The following is a 21,338-nucleotide window of genomic DNA, read 5'->3' on the forward strand; positions in this document are numbered from 1 at the left end:
TAAGTCGGTAGGTTGCAGGTGACATGGTTCAAGGGGCCAGAGGAGCCAGTTCGGCACTGTATCTCTAAATGTATAAATAAACTGAGCTTGTAGCCACTGAAGAAACTCTGTCAGAATCAGAGCAGCAGACTATTGCTCCGGGGGCACTGGGTTCTAACAGCTTTTCTCAGTTGCCTGGACACTTTGATCAAGTTAGCAGCACCTGCGGTCAATCCTAAATGCCATATAAGCAAAACAGGAACCACCTCAGCACAACAGCCAACTATTTCCCATTGCATGTACACCTGACCCAATTTCTCATGAAAATTTTGCAAAAACACTAGATGCAGCAGTCATCAGAAGACACAAAAATCAACTGGAAGTGTCAGGTCAGGCAAAATGCAATCAAATCCTCCCAGCTGACTGCAATCAAACCCAAAGCATTGACTCAACGTGGCTCCATTTTGCAAACAGTTAACAATCATTGCAAATCTGTTGATACACCAACCCTGTCTAAGACAAGGAGGTAAGGCACGAATATTGTCGGGAAAAGGGTGACATTCCATGTACTATGGCATAAAGGTTCAAACATTTCCATGTGCACAGCCACATCAGATGCTGATGTTCTGGTATACATCCCATTCATTCTTACATCTCATTCTGTTGGTCCTTCAGTGTCCTTACACATGATTGGAGTTATAATTATTATACAATGAATTCCAGTTAATTGGGACACATCGCAACCACTGCATTTTGATCCAACTAAGTTGCCCCAATTAGCCAAAGTTTCATGGAAATCATTGTGAAGGTATAAAAAACACGACCACCGTTTAACTGAGTAACAAATTGTGTACTTAAATGAAACACAGAACAAATGAGAACACTACTCTACTATAAAATTGGGTATTAGTTCCTAATACTTATTGACGGAGGAATTCAGCCAGTGTATGCTGATGTCTTTTGATTGAATGTAAATGAACACAGTCAGTGTAAACATCTAGCGTATGTAGATAATGGGCTGCTTTCATACAATGCTATCGACGATTGCATCCTCCAAATCTTCATTTTCATTATAACATTCAAGATGATTGTTGATACCATCAAGTTCTTAGTAGTTCCTAACTTGATGAAGTAGTGAAATTGTTTCATTTTTCACTCCTGACCGTTTCCAACATGCCCAAACCTGAATGCTTGAATTGTCTTACTGCTTATTCTCACCAACTTTCAGTGACAAAAATCACCGCTTTTTGAAGACAAGACACGTGAAACCGAAGCTACTTAAAAACTGTTCACTCTAAACATGGTGTAGTGTCTAATAGCCACAAAAGCGCTATGTCTGACACTAGTTAGAATGTTTAGCAACAACCTCCTGTCCAGTTAATCAACATAGTGCCCCAAATAGTCAAAGGGAATACCAGTTATTTTCTCGATTAATTTTTAAACAAGCAGTTGCACTAATTAACCGATAGCCCAATTAACCGGAATCCACTGTATCTACAATAATAGACTAAATGTCCTGATCTTTGCTATTACACACAGTAATCAGCAGGATCACACTGTACGACAGACTGCACTGTTCAAGTAATGCCACAGTGAGAAGGTCAGTGATTCTCCACAGATTTTTTAGTGATTTCTTATGCATTAATGATGTGTGCTAATCTTTTAACTGAATTATTCACCTTTGCTTCAAGTATTTTTGTTTATATTTTTATTTATTTTGCTGCACGTATTTATTGTTGTTATTTTTATTTATTTAGAGATACAGCATGTAATAAACCATTACAAAAAATTTAAGCTGAGCCACCAGCAATCCCCTGATTTAACTCTGGCCTAATCACAGGACAATTTACAATGACCAATTAGCTTAACAACTGGTGCATCTTTGGTCTGTGGAAGGAAACTAGAGCACCCAGAGGAAACCTACAGAGGATGCCAGGATTGAACCCCAAACTCCGATGCCCCAAGCAGAAATAGTGTCACGCTAACCACTACACCACCATGACATTTTGATTGGTTGAGTGCGTTTTCCAGTGAGAATGAGGAGCTTTGCAAAACGTTTTGCAGCCTGTGTCAACTGCTTTGAGAATGTGGCTACTGTTTTGACCAGCATGGTTAATCAGCTGAGAAAAACTCTAACTTTCTCAGTCCTCTAACCACGCTGGTCACAACAGTAGCCACAGTCTGTGGGTGCCATGTTAGTGTAGCAGTCAGACGACACCATTACAGCCCTGGGTGTCGGAATTCGGAGGTCAATTCCAATTTCATCTGTAAGGAGTCTGTAAGTCCTCCCCATGGAATGCACGGTTTTCCTCCAAGTGCTCCAGATTCCTCCCACGGTCCAAAGACGTACCGGTCAGTAAGCTAACTGATCATTGTTAATTGTCCTGTGATTAGGCTGGTGTAACACTGGGGATGCCGGACGGCATGGCTAAAAGGGCTGGCAGGGCCTATTCCGTGTTGTATCTCAATAAGCAAATAAATAAATAACGTGATACACGCAGGGAATCACTTCACTCAGTGAAGAACGCTCACTCCTCGTCACTCACCTGATCATCTAGAATAGTGAGGTTATAATCAATCACTGCTCTCCCAGGAGGAAGAATAATTGTCCCCTTTGCTGGGCTGACGTCTTCCTCAGCAGAATTTGGACCTGCTGTAACCTGCCAACAGATTCAAAATAAAACAATCATAACTAATATACTCCTTAGATTGCAGAGATATATTTCAATATGACAACATCACAACTCAGTACGGATCTGTTAACATCTAGCAGACAACTGTGGACTGAATGGAGATGTCATATCAGATCTCACCAATATAGGCAGCCTGAATATAATGCACAAAAGTTAACATAAATCTCTGACACAAATGAAAAGAATGTTTGGAACCTTGGACAAGGAGTCAAAGTTCAAAGAAAAATTTATTTTTTAAGTATGTATATGTTAGTATATACTATTTTTTTTAAAGATTCATTTTCTTGTAAGCAGTTAAAGGAAAGTAAACAAATACAATAGAATTTACAAAAATCTACACATACACCAAGATATAAACAACAACCTGTGAAAAAAGAAAAATAATAATAAAAAATAAATAATCAGAATTAGGTTTATTATCACCGGCATCTGACGTGAAATTTGTTAACATAGCAGCAGCAGTTCAATGCAATACATAATATAGAAGTAAATAAATAATAAAAATAAAATAATAATAAATAAGTAAATTAATTACAGCATACGTATGTTGAATAGTGTAAGGGGTTTTCTTATTGGTGTAAGGGAGTTTCTTCTTTTTTTTGTTACTGCGTATGTTAATCAAAATGGCTTATTTGTTTTGTTAAAAGTAGGAATGCTTCTTTGTTATGATAAGTGCTTTCTCTCGCAGCTTGTTTGGGTTAAAATTACTGATAACGAAAATTGTATTCATTTGTTAACCAATTGGGATTAATGTTATTCTCTCTTCTGGGTCTGTAAGCTGTTGTTGGTGGGCTGTTGGGGAGTCGGCGCGAGGGGGTGAGAGAGAGAGGATGCGATTCTGTAAGCTGGGCGACGGAATGGACCCCAAGCGGGGGTCCGAGGCCAGGGTTTTCAATGAGGAGACAAAGACAGACGTGCCGGGGGTGCTTGGTTGATCACTTCGGGTGGTCCTGTGCTACGAGTGAGGAGGTCTGAGGGGATCGAATGGTGGCAAGAAGACTTTGTTAATTGAGCTCCAATGGTTGAGCACGAAGTGGTTTGGACTTTGATAAGTTTGGCGCCTTCTACTTTTCCTTTTATATTGTATCTCTATTAAGTACATAGTTCCAGTAAGATCTATAAGTGAACTCATTTAATCGCATATGGTGTGCTGACTGTTATTTGGCGTGTTGGGACATCACACAGCATCCACACAAGCTGATTATCAAGTTTGGCGAAGCCAAGGGCTGCTCCCCCTAGATAGAAGCGAGCTGAGTGAGCATAAGGTGTGCCAGGGGGCTACATTGTGGGGGCTCGTCTGGGATTGAAATTCTGTGGAATTCTGTGTGATCGCCCTCCTTAAATTATGCAGGCTGCGGGGACGAAAAGCTGGTGTGCCTCTGCTGGTGTGCGATTGCTGGTTATCACTGCATGTGTGTTGGGTGGGGTGGCTGTTGGTAGCCCGGAGGTCGTTGTTCGAGTTCAGGCTAGCGCTGACAAAATGGTGGTAGGACCATGGGCTGTCCATACTGTTAGGAGAACAAGGAATGACAGGTCAGGATGTTTCAGCTATGGCAGGCTCCGCCCGGTTGTTGGAATAATGTCCAGCCCTAAAGGGGCGGAGGCGTGGGCAGAGGGGACCTCTCAGTTGTTGGGTGAGTGGCAGTGCTTGGCTGAGGGAAAGCGGCAGGGATTGGTTGAAAGTTTGAGTAGGTGGGCGGGTGACGTTGTTAGAACTGTCTGGTCCAATTACCTCGAAGTGACAACTGCCAGTTATGGGAAAGCGGGGGAAAATGCGTTTGGTTCGACTGGAAGTCAAATGCCGCAGCTGGGGGGCTTACCTTATCTGTGGCAGGAGATTGGTGGAAAGTTTTCAGGGTATCTTCTTTGGCAAGAGGGGCAGATAAATTGTTTGCAGTGCCAGGGGGATCTGTCAAGGGGATCTGCTCCTCCCTCAGTTGTTCAGCTGACCCGAGAGGTGTCAGGAAACTTAGAGGCGGCCCAGTGAGGGAACAGCTTGGGGTCTCTGGGGGAGCACGTTCCCAGCAATTTACCAAGGAACTCCCGAAGGGAACAGACACTATTCCTGAAGGCTTAGAGGGACTACGCACTCAGGTGTCGTTACTGATGGATGGAAGCCAAGTTAAAGCCATCCTCGACACCGGGGCGCCGGTTAAGTTGCTGTACAGTTTGTTTTACAACCGTTATTGGAAGCATTTACCTTTGACGACATTGAGGGCCCTGGAGATGTGGGGTACCAGTGCCGGTGATTAGCCAGACAATGATTATTGGTCAGTGAAAATGGAGTTCTTAGAGGCCAATGTGGGGGTGCCTGAGGTTCGTGAATCGTTAATGCTGATGTGTCTGGACACTGTTGAAACGGGCAGCATTTCGATTCTGGAGGGGACCAACACCCTGCTGGTGAGGAGGCGCCTGGGGGCCTGCCCGGAGGAGGCGGGTGAGAGCTGTTTGGAGGCATTGTCAATGCACCCAGAGTTTCGAGCTGCTTGTGAGGACCGGTACCGAATTTAGACAAGAGCCAGTGGTGGTACGGCCTGGGGGAGGTATCTGAGGGTGAAACCCTCTTAGTGGACACTGGGAAATACCACGAGGGAGGGGAGTTGACTGCTGAAGACACCTCGGTGAGAGAGAGGTTGCGGCGACTGGCCCCTACAGCCGTGGGAGACGTAGGCAGCGTGTGTGTGGATTATATTGTGCTGAAGAGGCGCACTGTCAGTGACCAGAATACGGCCCTGAGGGCTGAAGAGTGACTTGTCTGAGTGGTGTGAAGTGGTTTAAGGTGCTGGATCTGAGGAGTGGATGGTGCCAGATCCCGATGAGTGGAGCCAACAAGGAGAAGACGGCCGTTATAGGTCCCCTAGGATTCTTCCGGTCCGAAAAGATGCCACAGGGCATATCCAGAGCCCTTGCAACCTTCCCGCGAAACATGGGGAAGACCATGGGGGATGTGGAGGTGTTTGGAGTTTTGGCGTATGTGGATAATCTCATGGTATTTGGATCTGCCTCGGAAAAATCTGAAGCGAGACTGTTGCAGGAGCGGCTGAGAACTAAAGAGTTAAAGCTTTCTCTGGACACATGCCGGGCCTGGCAAAGGTCGCAGCTCGTGAGTGACTGTCTCTACGGGATCAAGTTTGAAGTGATGACGGAGAGACTAAGGAAAGTGATCCGGAACCAGTCGGAAGACTTACAAATTAGGGAAGACAAAGAAAGTTGTCTGGCTAAGAGTAACGGCAAACCGAGAGCCTGGAGAGGGGAGTTTGCGGAGATGAAGCAATTGCAGACAGATCTCGGAAGAGGGAAGCAGAAGCTTGAAGGGAACTTGCAGATGACCATCGACAGTCCAAATTAAGTGGAAAACCTGCAAGTTGACCTGGAAGAAGTCATTAGGAAGAAAAAGGTGGAGATAAGTTCTGTGAACACTGAACTGGAGGCTGGCAAATCTTTAACTGCTGCTTTTCAGGTCAGGGTGCAAGAAGCTGGTGGAGTAACTGCGCCCCAAATGGAGATGAACATGAAGCGTGAGTCAGAACTGCTGAGACTGTGGCGAGAGTTGGAGAAGCTGACATCTCGACTGCAGGAGGCTGAAGAGGCTGCAGGAGCAGTCCAGGCCAAGTGTTTCAGTTTGGACAAAATCAAACAGCAGCTACAGACCGTAGAAATGAGGACAAATACAGATTCGAAGGATGAAGTGCTGGATGTGTGGTACATGCTGCCTTTTGCTAACTTCCCCTTGATTGTGGAAGAGACCGTTGGCCCTTCTCCCACTGAGTCAGGTGTAGTGGGGAGGGCTAGCTGTGGGCAGCCTGGGTTACAGCGGGGCCCAGGTCACGGGACAGGGGGGCTTTGAGTTGCAGTGAGGGCATGAGTGAGAGGTTGAGAGAGGAGTTGGCAAGCAGATCCCCGGTTATAAGGGGGTTTCTTATTGATGTAAGGGGGTTTCTTCTTTTTTTTGTTACTGCGTATGTTAATCAAAATGGCTTCTTTGTTTTGTTAAAAGTAGGAATGCTTCTTTGTTATGATAAGTGCTTTCTCTTGCACCTTGTTTGGGTTTAACATTACTGATAATGAAAATTGTATTCATTTGTTAACCAATTGGGATTAATGTTATTCTCTCTTCTGGGTCTGTAAGCTGTTGTTGGTGGGCTTTTGGGGAGTCGGCGTGAGGGGGTGAGAGAGAGAGGACGCGATGCTGTAAGCTGGGCGATGGAACGGACCCCAAGCGGGGGTCCGAGGCCAGGGTTTTCGACGAGGAGAGGAGACGAAGACAGACGTGCCGGGGGTGCTTGGTTGATCACTTCGGGTGGTCCTGAGCTACGAGTCGAGGAGGTCTGAGGGGATCGAATGGTGGCAAGAAGACTCCATTAATTGAGCTCCAATGGTTGTGCACAAAGTGGTTTGGACTTTGATAAGTTTGGCGCCTTTTACTTTTCCTTTTATATTGTATCTCTATTAAGTACATAGTTCCATTAAGATCTATAAAGTGTAATCATTTAATCGCATATGGTGTACTGTCTGTTATTTGGCGTGTTGGGACATCACACAGCATCCACACAAGCTGATTATCCAGTTTGGCGGGGCTGAAGGCTGCTCCCCTAGACAGAAGTGAGCTGAGCTAGCCTAAGGCGTGCCAGGGGGCTACAACAGATTAAAAAATGTGCAAAAATCAGAAATACTCTATATTCAATAAATAGCGAGCTAGTGTCCAAAGGTTCAATGTCCATTTAAGAATCAGATGGCAGAGGGGAAGAAGCTGTTTCTGAATCGCTGAGTGTGTGCCTTCAGGCTTCTGTACCTCCTACCTGATGGTAACAGTGAGAAAAGGGCATGCCCTGGGTGCTGGAGGTCCTTAATAATGGACGCTGTCTTTCTGAGACACCGCTCCCTGAAGATGTCCTGGATACTTTGTAGTCCAGTACTTGAGATGGAGCTGACTAGATTTACAATCCTCTGCAGCTTCTTTCCATCCTGTGCAGTAGCCCCTCCATACCAGACAGTGATGCAGCCTGTCAGAATGCTCTCCACGGTACATCTATAGAAGTTTTTAAGTGTATTTGTTGACATACCAAATCTCTTCAAAGTCCTGATGAAGTATAGATGCTGTCTTGCCTTCTTTATAACTGCATCGATACGTTGGGACCAGGTTAGATCCTCAGAGATCTTGACACCCAGGAACTTAAAACTGCACACTCTCTCCACTTCTGATCCCTCTATGGGGATTGGTATGTGTTCCTTCATCTTACCCTTCCTGAAGTCCACAATCAGCTCTTTCATCTTACTGACGTTGAGTGCCAGGTTGTTGCTGTGGCACCACTCCACTAGTTGGCATATCTCACTCCTGTACACCCTCACGTCACCACCTGAGATTCTACCAACAATGGTTGTATCGTCAGCAAATTTATAGATGGTATTTGAGCTATGCCTAGTCACACAGTCATGTGTATTTAGAGAGTAGAGCAGTGGGCTAAGTACACGTTGCTGAGGTGTGCCAGTGTTGATCGTCAGCGAGGAGGATATGTTATCACCAATCCACACAGATTGTGGTCTTCCGGTTAGGAAGTTGAGGAATAAGCATTAAATATCGAGAACATAAGATGAAGAGTCCTTGAAAGTGAGTCCGTAGTTTGTGCGAACACTTCAATGACAGGCCAAATGAAGTTACCTGTTTTGGTCAAGAGCCTGATGGATGAGGGGTAATAGATGCTCCTGAATGTGGAGGTGTCAGTCCTGAGGCTCCTGTACCTTCCTCCTGATGACAGCAGTGAGAAGAGAGCATGACCTGATTGTTGGGGGTCTCTGACGATAGATGCTGCTTTCCTGCGACAGTGTTTCTTGTAGATGTGTCTGTAATGGTTATTATTCTATAGATTCATTGAATATGCCCAAAAGAAAATTAATCTCAGGGTTGAATATGGAGATATATTTGTACTTTGATAATAAGTTTACTTTGCACTTTGAACATTGAAAATAGACCCGATTCTGATTCAGAAGGCCTGTACTACTGATATGGAAACACTATTGATCAGAAGATCAGGAAAAAATTCAGTCATCCTCAGGAACAGATCCAAGAACCCAGCAAAGTGGCTGACTCTGAAATTCTAACACTTTGAATTGAATGTAAATATAGGTATTGCCAGTGATAGAGTCATACAGTAATAGAGCACTAAAGCAGAGAAACAGGCCTTTTGGCCCATCTCGTCATGCTGAACCATTATTCTGCCTCCTCCCATCAACCAGCACTGGGATCATTGTCCTCCATACCCCTCCCATCCATGTCCTTATCCAAACCTCGTGAAGTGGTTTCCCCTCAGGCTCCCCTTAAACATTTCACCTTTCACCTCAACCTATGATCTCTGGTTTTAGTCTCGCCCAACCTCAGTGGTAGAAGCCTGCTTGCATTTATCCTATCTATATCCCTCATTATCTGTATAGCTTTATCAAATATCTGCATATTCTCCTATGCTCAAAGGAATAAAGTCATAACCTATTCAACTTTTCCCTATAACTTGGTTTGGGCCCTCAAGTCCTGGCATGATCTTCGTAAATTTTCTCTGTACTCTTTCAATCTTACTGATCTCTTTCCTGTGGAGATTTATTTGTGATTTCTGTAGAAAGATATTTGTACCATATAAAAGAATAAGTAATAATGAATAGTTGCTCGGAATTCTAAACACAAGAGATTCAGCAGATACCAGAAATCCAGAGCAACAACACAAAATGCTGGAAGAACTCAGCAGGTCAGGCGGCAGCTATGGAAATAAATTAACAGTCAAAATTTTGGGGCAATGCCCTTCATCAAGACTGGAAAGGAATGGCAAAAAGGCTAGAATAAAAAAGTGGGGAAGAAAAAGGAATACAAGCTCAGAAATTATTTTTTTTCACAAAAATACATTTATTACAAACTCAAGCCACTATAGTACTATTGTACGATTTTACCACAAACAAAAAAAAACAGACAAGTCATAACTAAGACAGATGAAACTAACATATTCCCCTTCTCATCAAGGATGGCATTTATCCCCTGTGTGTTACCCATGGACACCACGTGTTCTTGTTCCACAGCCGGACATGGACATTGCCTGGTAGTCAGCCTGGGCAGAACCCTCTGCTGCCTATTTCCAGGACCCACGGAACTTATGCAGCCTTAGGAGCAAATTAACTTGGACATCATCCACCCTCCCTGCACTCCCCCCCCCCCAACCCCTCTGAGCTGGATAATCAAAGATTAAGAAGATGGGACTAAAATGCAGTCAGAAGGTGAGGAGTGGCCCCCTTAAGTTAAGTGAATAGGGGCTGCAGCCTCACACATTCAATGTACATATGGTTCAATGGATCAATTTATTAGCAGAGAATGCAATACAGTACACAACCTGGAATTCTTACTCTTCACAGATATTCATGAGACAGAAGCAAAACCCCAAAAAATAAATGACAGAAAAATATTAGAACTCCAAATCCCCCTCCCCTTCCCACACACAAGCATCAACCCTACCCCCTCTCCCCCATTTGTTCCAGCAGGTCCCCAGTCCTCCCACCACCCACCATTTGTCATTAGTCCCCACCCACTGTTTGTCATCAGTCCCACCACCCACCACCCACCATTTATCATCAGTCCCCCACCCACCATTTGTCATCAGTCCCACCACCACCCACCGTTTGTCATCAGTCCCACCACCACCATTTGTCATCAGTCCCCCCACCACCCACCATTTGTCATCACTCCCCCACCCACCGTTTGTCATCAGTCCCCACCACCACCATTTGTCATCAGTCCCCCCACCACCCACCATTTGTCATCAGTTCTGACCACCACCATTTGTCATCAGTCCCCACCACCACCATTTGTCATCAGTCCCCCCACCACCCACCATTTGTCATCAGTTCTGACCACCACCATTTGTCATCAGTCCCCCCACCCACCATTTGTCATCAGTTCTGACCACCACCATTTATCATCAGTCCCACCACCCACCATTTATCATCAGTCCCACCACCCACCATTTGTCATCAGTCCCCACCCACCATTTGTCATCAGTCCCACCACCCACCACCCACCATTTATCATCAGTCCCACCACCCACCATTTATCATCAGTCCCCCACCCACCGTTTGTCATCAGTCCCACCACCACCATTTGTCATCAGTCCCCACCACCACCATGCAAGCAATAGCAAAGCCCACAGAAACCGTGACCTAGAGCACATTGTTCACCCAACAGGTCGACATGCCACATTTCTTTCTTTTTCTCTCTCACTCTCACTCTCTCACTCCAACATCTCGCTGATACCAGAATAAAAAGGTGGGGGGAGGGGAAAGAGGATAGCTAGAAAGCGATAGGTGAAGCCAGATGGGTGGGAAAAGTGAAGGGCTGGAGAGGAAGGAATCTGATGGAGAGCAGGGCGGGACTATGGGTGAAAGAGAAGGAGGAGGGGACCCAGGGGTTGGTGATAAGCAGGTGAGAAGAGGAAAGAGGCCAGAGTGGTAAATAGAAGAGGGAGGGGGAGAGAATTTTTTTTATCTGGAAAGAGAAGTCAATGTTCATGCCATCAGGTTGGAGGCTACCCAGCTACTCCACCCTGACGGTGGTCTCATTGTAGCACAAGAGGAGGCCAGAGACCAATATGCTGGAACGGGAATGGGAAACAACAGACATGTTGGAACGGGATTGGGAAACAACAGACATGTTGGAACGGGACTGGGAAACGACAGACATGTTGGAACGGGACTGGGAAACGATAGACATGTTGGAACGGGATTGGGAAACGACAGACATGTTGGAACGGGATTGGGAAACGACAGACATGTTGGAACGGGATTGGGAATCAACAGACATGTTGGAACGGGAGTGGGAAACGACAGACATGTTGGAACGGGAGTGGGAAATGACAGACATGTTGGAACGGGACTGGGAAACGACAGACATATTGGAACGGGACTGGGAATCGACAGACATGTTGGAACGGGATTGGGAATCGACAGACATGTTGGAACGGGACTGGGAATCGACAGACATGTTGGAACGGGACTGGGAATCGACAGACATGTTGGAACGGGATTGTTTAATGACAGACATGTTGGAACGGGACTGGGAATCGACAGACATGTTGGAACGGGACTGGGAATCGACAGACATGTTGGAACAGGACTGGGAATCGACAGACATGTTGGAACGGGATTGGGAATCGACAGACATGTTGGAACGGGATTGTTTAATGACAGACATGTTGGAACGGGATTGTTTAATGACAGACATGTTGGAACGGGACTGGGAATCGACAGACATGTTGGAACGGGACTGGGAATCGGCAGACATGTCAGAACGGGACTGGGAATCGACAGACATGTCAGAACGGGATTGGGAATTGACAGACATGTTGGAACGGGATTGGGAAACGACAGACATGTTGGAACGGGAGTGGGAAACGACAGACATGTTGGAACGGGATTGGGAATCGACAGACATGTTGGAACGGGACTGGGAATCGTCAGACATGTTGGAACGGGATTGTTTAATGACAGACATGTTGGAACGGGACTGGGAATCGACAGACATGTTGGAACGGGACTGGGAATCGGCAGACATGTTGGAACGGGACTGGGAATCGACAGACATGTTGGAACGGGACTGGGAATCGACAGACATGTTGGAACGGGACTGGGAAACGACAGACATGTTGGAACGGGACTGGGAATCGACAGACATGTTGGAACAGGATTGGGAATCGACAGACATGTTGGAACGGGATTGTTTAATGACAGACATGTTGGAACGGGACTGGGAATCGACAGACATGTTGGAACGGGAGTGGGAAACGACAGACATGTTGGAACGGGACTGGGAATCGACAGACATGTTGGAACGGGACTGGGAAACGACAGACATGTTGGAACGGGACTGGGAATCGACAGACATGTTTGAACGGGATTGGGAATCGACAGACATGTTGGAACGGGACTGGGAATCGTCAGACATGTTGGAACGGGATTGTTTAATGACAGACATGTTGGAACGGGACTGGGAATCGTCAGACATGTTGGAACGGGATTGTTTAATGACAGACATGTTGGAACGGGACTGGGAATCGACAGACATGTTGGAACGGGATTGGGAATCGACAGACATGTTGGAACGGGATTGGGAAATGACAGATATGTTTGAACGGGATTGGGAATCGACACATGTTGGAACGGGATTGGGAAATGACAGACATGTTGGAACGGGACTGGGAATCGACAGACATGTTGGAACAGGATTGGGAAATGACAGACATGTTTGAATGGGATTGGGAATCGACAGACATGTTGGAACGGGACTGGGAATCGACAGACATGTTGGAACGGGATTGGGAAATGACAGACATGTTGGAACGGGATTGGGAATCAACAGACATGTTGGAACGGGATTGGGAAATGGCAGACATGTTGGAACGGGATTGGGAATCGACAGACATGTTGGAACGGGACTGGGAATCGACAGACATGTTGGAACAGGACTGGGAATCGACAGACACGTTGGAACGGGAATGGGTAAGGTGCCATATTCTGCCCAGGCAACTCTAGTTCCAGAAGGGAAAAAATACTAACCTTTATCAATCCAGAGAGCAAAATCATAAAACTAATCAATATTTAAGATAGCTGACAATTCCAAAATGTTGAGTTCTATTTAATTAACTAATTTAGGTCACTTAATGGCGTTCGGCCAAATGCTGGGTTCTGGTATTAAGCCAAGATGAAAATTAAGTAATCTGATATCTCTTACCTCAAAGGTCACAGTTACGGTCCCATAGGTTCCTTTCTTTCTGATTAGTGTAAGCGGGACAAGTTCTTTTCTCTCCCTTACCTCACTGACAATAATTATGGAAGACTGTGGGAGAGACAGAAAATATTATTTCAGCCACATACTTCTCAGCATGAATAGCACTGACAGATTAATAACCCTGACAACATCAGTCTCTCACAGACAAATGAATCCAATTTGTAAAGTTTTGCACTGAATAGTTGACATTCTATGGGAAAGAAATCCTGCCAAGATCATCCAAACTTATTGAAAACATTTGTTTTTTTAATTTAACAAACTTCAATATTAAAGGGCTAATATCTCAGTAACATTTAGATTGCCCTTTAATTTCTGAGTTAATCTTTAATTCCCAGTGTTACTGATATAAAAATGCTTGTAAAATTGGAATGTTCTTTGGGAGAAGATTCACAACTGACACACAATATGAACTTGGCTTGAATTAATCTAAGCATTAATACTTAAAGCTTACATGTAATCATAAAAGATCGGTTCCATGATTTACAGTATATTTACTTTCAACATAAAAAGTTCAATAAAGTAAAATTTACACTGTGAAAAAGAGAAACGAACAAAAGAAACAAAGATAAAGAGGTAGACAAAGAAAGAGAGAGACAGAGAGGAAGAGAGAGACAGAAAGGGGAGAGAGACAGAAAGGGGAGAGAGACAGAAAGGGGAGAGAGAGACAGAAAGGGGGGAGAGAGACAGAGATGGGGAGAGAGAGACAGAGAAAAAGAAAGGGGGAGAAAGAAAAGAGAGAAAAGAATGAGAGAGAGCAATTGGAGAGAGAAATAGAGATGAAAGAGAAAGAGGGAATTATGGAGGAAATTAGGATTAACTTTATTTGTCACATATATATCGAAACAAACAGTGAAATGCGTCATTTTATGACAATGACCAACACCTTCTAAGGATGTGTTGGGGACAGCTCACAAGTATTGCCATGCTTCCAGAGTCAACATAGCATGCCCACAACTTACTAACTCTACCTGTACATCTTTGGAACGTGGGAGGAAATGGGGCACCCCGAGGAAGCATGTGGTCATGGGGAAAACATCCAAGCTACTTAAAGACAGTGGCGGGAATTGAACCCAGGTTACTGATGCTGGCACAGTAATGTGCTAACCACTATGCAAACCTGCTGCACTATCTGCATTCAAAGTGCAAATAGAATGTTAAATTGCTTCTATTTTAGTGCAGGGGGCCTGACTGTACTGGAAGTATTGATCAGATTAACAAAATTTGGATGGTGGCAAGATTGAGTAAGATGGCAGCATGTTCCATCATAGCAGCCTCTCCGGGGCCAAATAAGGGTCTTCTTTCCTTTGTTAAATGTGTTCTTGTGATCATAAGACTATACTGGACTCCAAGAACTATAGGTATAACAGCTCTACCACATCAGTGAGCTGCTCATTGATTGGAGGAGCCTGCCAGTGGGTCGGAGAAGGAGAAGCCAGCCAAGACAACGGAGGAGAAGATGGCTGGTGTGTCTGAGGAGCAAGATTAGGTTCAGAGGAGCTGACCAAGGAGCAGACCGTGTTACTGCCTGCTATCTGAGGGTATCAGAGTTGGTTCACAAAAGCGGTGCACGATATAATCGTGAGCGACTGTCTTGGTCATTTCTCTTGCGATCACAAGACCTTGTTGGACAGGCAGCAGGCCTGCTTCCCTGGCTTGGTGATGCAACAGGTGGCGAGGCAGCAGCATAGCCTCAGTTGTCGTGAGGATTAGGCCTCCAGCAGTGGCCTTGCCTGCTGCTGCAGTTTAGATGAGGAGACACCTGAGGAGGTGTAACATGGTGTCTGTGCTCAGTTGGGGGCTGGCCTCTCCTATCAGTGCTGCCCCTAGTGTTTAATCGGTGGAATGACAGGCTGGATTGCCATGAACCATAGCATCAATTTGCAGGCTAAGTCGCTAAGGATTTGGACAATATATGCGTTTTCTTGCATGAATATGTAGTTCCTTTCTCACTATGTTTAATGTGCTGTTTTTGAACGCATACGTATTGTATCTTGGGCCCAGAAGAACATTTTTCTCATTTGGCAGTGTTGGTGCGTGGCCAAGTAGTTAAAGGCTTTGTACTGGCGATCTGAAGGTCGTTAGTTTGAGCCTCAGCCGAGGCCGCGTGTGTATCCTTGAGCAAGGCACTTAACCACATACTGCTCCTGCACGTTTATAGCCCAGTGGCGGCGGTTGGTGTAGTATGGACAAGGCAAGACATGTATAGTTGAATGATAATTAAACTTGATTTGATTTTCTTGCTGAGACACGGTTGCAAGAAGGGCTGACAATTCCAAGGTATTAAAGGATCAGGTATGCTAGAGAGAGGAAGGAGCGTTGCATTGTCGATAAAGAAAGTCATCACTACCATAATGAGTGGTGGTATTTTGAGAAGTAAGGCCATATGGGTAGAGCTTAGAATTTTTTAAAAAGACAATCACTTTGCTGGAATATACTACATGCCCTCCAAGTCAACAGGAGATTCAGGAATAAAAGCCTTCTCGTGATATAGTAGCAGTGGATTCAGATTCAGATTCGGGTATTTATCACACATACATCAAAATAAACCATGAAATGCACCATTTGGGTTAACATCCAACACACTGAATGGAAAGTCCTGCAAAAAGTAGTGAAAACAGCCCAGTTCAATTCAGGTAAAACCATTCTAACCATTGAGCAGACCTACATGAAATGTAGCAGGAAAACAGCATCCATCATCAGGGATCCCCACTACCCAAGGACTCGTTCTCTTCTTGCTGCTGCCATTAGGAAGGTGGTCCAGAAGCCTGAGGACTCACACTACCAGGTTCAGGAAGAATTATTACCCCTCAACAATTAGGCTCTTAAACCAAAGGGGGATAACTTCACTCGCCCCATTATTGAAACATTCCTACATCCCATGGACTCACCTTTAAGGGCTCTATGTCTCATGTTCTCAATATTTATTATTTACTCATCTATTGTAGTTAATTCTTTTTTTGTTCTTGCACAGTTTGTGTCTTTTGTACACTGGATGAACGCCCAAGTTTTTAATTATCATGTTACTTTCCTGTAAGCTAAGCCCAGTTTATTTGTTTTAATTAATTATGCACCTCATTTGGATACCACTAACAGAAATCCTTCAAAGCCAGGCTAATGGTAGAATGCCTCTCTTACACAGATTAAACTTTGAAAACTCAGGGCCATAAATTCTCTATCCATTAACCTGTCCTAATATTTACAAGCAAAAGAATGCCAACATTTACAGAGACATAAAAAGGTACATACCATGTTGAAAGAAATAATTCCAAAGGCATTATCATTTGACAGAATGGTTATCCTGGCAATACTGGGCATTCCAAGCATAACGTCAGAAAAGGTTCCCTAAAGAGAAAGATACGGGTTTAAGTTATTTATTTATTTATTGAGATGCAGAGCTGAGTAGGCACCACGGGCCCATTGAGCCATGTCGTTTAGCAACCCCTTGATTTAGCCCTAGCCTAATCACAGGACAATTTACAACAACCAATTAGCCTACTAACTTTCGATTGTGGAAGGAATCTGGAGCTCCAACGAGAGGAAATCCACACAGTCCACAGGGAGGACATACAGACTCCTTATAGGTGACATAGGAACTGTGCATAATTCCTGTTGGACTGGCTCTCTTGAGGAACTTTCATGGAGACAGTTGTATTTTACACGTTTTTAATTATGTGCTAAATTATGGTGTAACAAATGAATATTACATTTCCAACGAGAGGGATTATAACTGTTTCTGGTTGAAAAATATTTCATATCCCAACTAATCTACAGCAAATTTCGGGTCTAACCAAGCTAAAAATATGGTTGCCAGAAATGTTTTGATGCATCTTTTCTTAATAGTATTGTAAAAATAAAGAGAATATTTTTTGTTCAAAACTTTATTATTTTTCATCAGCTAAAACATCTCCAGAAAGGAAGTTCTTTGGGCACCTAGCTACATTGGGACCCCTGTTAATATGGAGGTCTTTTGAAACACATTTATCATGATTTGACAATCTGTTTAAGACACCATGGCAATAAGAAACCAAGTATGAAGTATGCAATTCTGTTTGAAAATGAGTATCCTTTCAGTCCAGTGCCTTTATACGTTATCTTTTGACTTAAATGTTAAAAAGCTGAATTCTCTTCCTAGGCCCTGGTCAAAGGTCTCTGCAACCCATTTCACGCAGCAAATTGAATGGTTCTGGGAAGATAAATACATCCCTTTTCTTTTATATATCAGTGTAATATAACAATTATGATTTTTAAAAACTTGTCATAATACAAAAGGTATTACATTTTTAATGATTCTCTCACTTTGAAAACAAGTGAAGAAAAAGCATTTTGTATGCTGTAATACATTACCAGTTCTCACAAATTAGAAATGTTTCCCTAGTGAACAGCAGAAAATAAATTAATTACATTTGGGTAAAAAATATTTGGAATGTTATGCCTCTGAAAAACAATATGAAATCTAGGACAAGTGTAGCAAGCCGATACTTTTAATTGATAGTAATTTCTAACTGAATTCATGTTATAACTTCCTAGAAGAAATTATCAGGCTGATGAGACCATCACAGGAATTATAACACACTTGTAAAAGTCCACATAAATTCCATTGAAACATTGTTAATGTGTGGCTGCCACACTTGGGCACAAGAACTTGGTTTTAAACAAGACAAACAAGGAATACAAACTTTCTTATAAACAACTTTTAAACATAGATGAACACCTCAAATGCAAGAAATATCCCCAGGAAAATGTTTTCATGCATATTAAATGGGTACAAGCCAAGTAATTAATTTGATTGTCAAAATAAGACCCACAAAATGGTTTGATCCTTTTAAAATATTCTGAACTCTATAAAATATTAAAGCCATTATATTGGCTTCACCGATTTTGTTTTCTGAAGCCCCATGACAAATAGAGGCTCTATAGTTTGTAATTCATAGTCATTTGATCCAAAGCCTGAACTTCATACCATCCACTCCAAACAGTTTCCATAGCAACCTACTTAGCATCTCACTATGAACACACATCATTTAAATTTAATTATGAATAATTTCATCTATGCCTTGAAATACCTGCAGTTACAATTTAAATCAGATTTAGACCTCTAATATAAATTGAGCTTCTTTTTATTCTCACGTACTTTCTGTGTGACTCCGTGACTCTATGACTATGACAACACTGGAAAAAGCCGATACAACCGCAATAGGCCGGTTAACACTGATGATACACAAGGGCTTGTGTTTAACTCCGCCATCGACAGTCCTAAGATCAGCTCTGAAAGGAGCAGGGTTGGACATGAGGCTAGCAACTCTATCGCATAAAAACCCAGGGCTACAGAAGCTCCAAAGACCTCAATCCTGGGAAAGGAAAGATCTTAACCTAGAAGATGTCAGAAGGTACAGACTTGATCAATTTCCAAGTGGCCCCAGACTGCTGTTGGCTCCCTATGCCCAAGTGGAAGGGGTGGGTTTAAGAAGAAGAAGGCATTGTTTCATGTATACTCAACTTTGAAACAGGATTTCCATTCATGTCCTCATTGTACTTCCAAAACTACCATAACTAATCTCATGAAAAATAATTTTCCTGATGTGATTACTGCTGCCAACAATTTTATGATGACCGGGGTTGTTACAAGATTCAAGGAGCAACCTTATTTCCCACATACATTTACATGTACACAGGATTCTGGTTAATTGGGCAATCGGTTGATCGGGACAGCCCCTTTTATGGGACAACTCTTAAAGAACAAAAGCTAATCGGAAAAAAACAGGGATTCCCTTTGTTTATTTGGCACATTATGGTACTTAATTGGCACAAGAGAATGTTGCCAAACAGTTTCTAACTAATGGCAGTTGCGCATGTTTGTGTTCAAAAAACAGTGATTTTTGTCACTGATACCGGGCAAGAAAAACAGCAGGAAAACAATTTAGAACAACTTTACTCACTGCAGTTTTAAGCATTCAGGCTTGGATACGCCAGAAAAGGCCGGGAGTGAAAATGAGACAATTTCACTACTTCGGCAAGTTAGGAACTATGACGAATTTGAAGACATCTTTAGTGTTACAATGAAAATGAAAATTCAGAGGATGCAATTGTCCAAAGCATTATATGGAGGCAGTCCTTTATCTGCCAATATGTCTATGCTGATTATGTTCATTTACAGTCAATCAAAAGAACACGACAGATGAATTCCTCCATTGATAACTACTAGGAAACATAGAAAACCTACAGCACAATACAGGCCCTTCGGCCCACAAAGTTGTGCCGAACATGTCCCTGCTTCAGAAAATACCAGGGTTATGTCATGGTCCCTTCTGGCAATCCCACACCTTGTAATTTACCTCAGGAATTGGGCCTCAATCCCCTCGTTTAGTTTCCAATCATTCCCACGTTCCACTCACACACACCTGCTTTGCATCAGAAAATGCAGGATAAAGACCCTGTGATCACAACAAGGAGCTGCCAGTTTGTTGGTCGACTCTGGTGTGAGTAACCTTGTTTCATGGTTCTTAGGACTGCCAGTTCTAAGTCTAGCATCGCCCCTGGATACCAATTCCAAGCTCGCTATGTCCAGAATGCCTCCCAACTCTGCCTCTGGTGTGTTCTGCACTTGGGTTCGTCCACTGCCTCACTTTGTGTAACAGAATGAACTAGCCTTAATGAACCCAGTGGACACGGTTCCAGTACAACAGGCCCTCGCCAGTCGGGGCTACCTACTGGGTGCCCACGACCAACTACTTAGAGAGGTCACGGAAAACCTTCGGACACTGTCCATGAATGTACGGAAGGTCAGTGAACAGGTGGACTGAGCTTCCGTTTCCCTTTCTCCATCCCCTCCTACCCTAACCACTCTGCTCGGGATGTGTTGCCCCTGGGATCAGCAACACAGTTCCCTCGAAAGCCATACATCCCCGAGCCCGAATCCTACTCTGGGGACCTAGGGAGGTGCCGGGTCTTCCTGTTACAATGCTCTCTGGTCTTTGAGCTACAGCCACGTACCTACACCTCCGATAAATCAAAGATTGCATACATCATGGGACTGTTACGAGGGGATGCCTTGGCTTGGGCAACCGCGATATGGGATAACCCACCAGAGGTTTGTTCCTCCTTCCCCTCCTTTGTTGCTGAATTGAAGGTCTTCGAACAAGCCATTCGCGGTAAGGATGCCGCTAAACGCTTGCTGACTCTTTGTCAGGGTTTGTGAAGCGTAGCAAGGTATTTTATCGAGTTCCGAACCTTAGCCGCAGACTCGGTGGAATAACAAGGCCCTATGGGAGGTGTTTCAATAGGGCCTCTCGGACAAGATAAAGGAACTAAAACGGTTTTATTGCAGTATTGATAGTGTTCTAATTTCCATGAAACTTCAGCTAATAGGGACGGCTCCATAGCTGGTCCTCTATTAACCAGCATCCACTGTATTTACAGTTGCAAACTAAAATAATTAACAACACATTTCAGCCCCAGGGAGCAACTGTTCTCCTGAAGTTCCCCATTACGTTCATAGAGACTGCATACCCACTGTGCCAGGACACCAGGGCATAAACGTAACCCCGGAAAAGAGGCAGGCAATCAGCTTGGGCAGAGCCCTCGGTCACACGGGAGAAATTGTATCCAGATTGTTGGCAGGCTAAAGCATTAAACTCACCTATACACTACCAATACCACCCATTACACCTGAAACAGCAATCTTCTTGCAGCTGTAACCCACTTATTGGCCACTTTATTAAGAAAACCTGCACACCTGTTTGTTAATGCAAATATTTAATCTGCTAATCACACGTCTGCACCTCAATGTATAAAAACATGCAGACATGGTCAAGAAGTTCAGTCGTTGTTAAGACCAATCATCAAAATGGGAAAGA

General features: G+C 43.9%; 1 protein-coding gene across 1 annotated transcript in view; it reads right to left on the bottom strand.

Moving 5' to 3' along the window:
• Positions 1-21,338, bottom strand: part of adgrv1 (adhesion G protein-coupled receptor V1) — a 528,099-nt gene that overhangs the window by 465,936 nt on the left and 40,825 nt on the right. Inside the window, exons 4-6 of the mRNA XM_073066702.1 lie at positions 16,732-16,827; positions 13,429-13,533; positions 2,526-2,639 (exon numbers count right to left, since the gene is read on the bottom strand). Of these exons, the coding sequence (XP_072922803.1) occupies positions 2,526-2,639; positions 13,429-13,533; positions 16,732-16,827 (315 nt within the window). The remainder of the gene's footprint in view (positions 1-2,525; positions 2,640-13,428; positions 13,534-16,731; positions 16,828-21,338) is intronic.

Source organism: Hemitrygon akajei, chromosome 2, assembly GCF_048418815.1.
Source record: "Hemitrygon akajei chromosome 2, sHemAka1.3, whole genome shotgun sequence".
Taxonomy (NCBI): Eukaryota; Metazoa; Chordata; class Chondrichthyes; order Myliobatiformes; family Dasyatidae; genus Hemitrygon; species Hemitrygon akajei.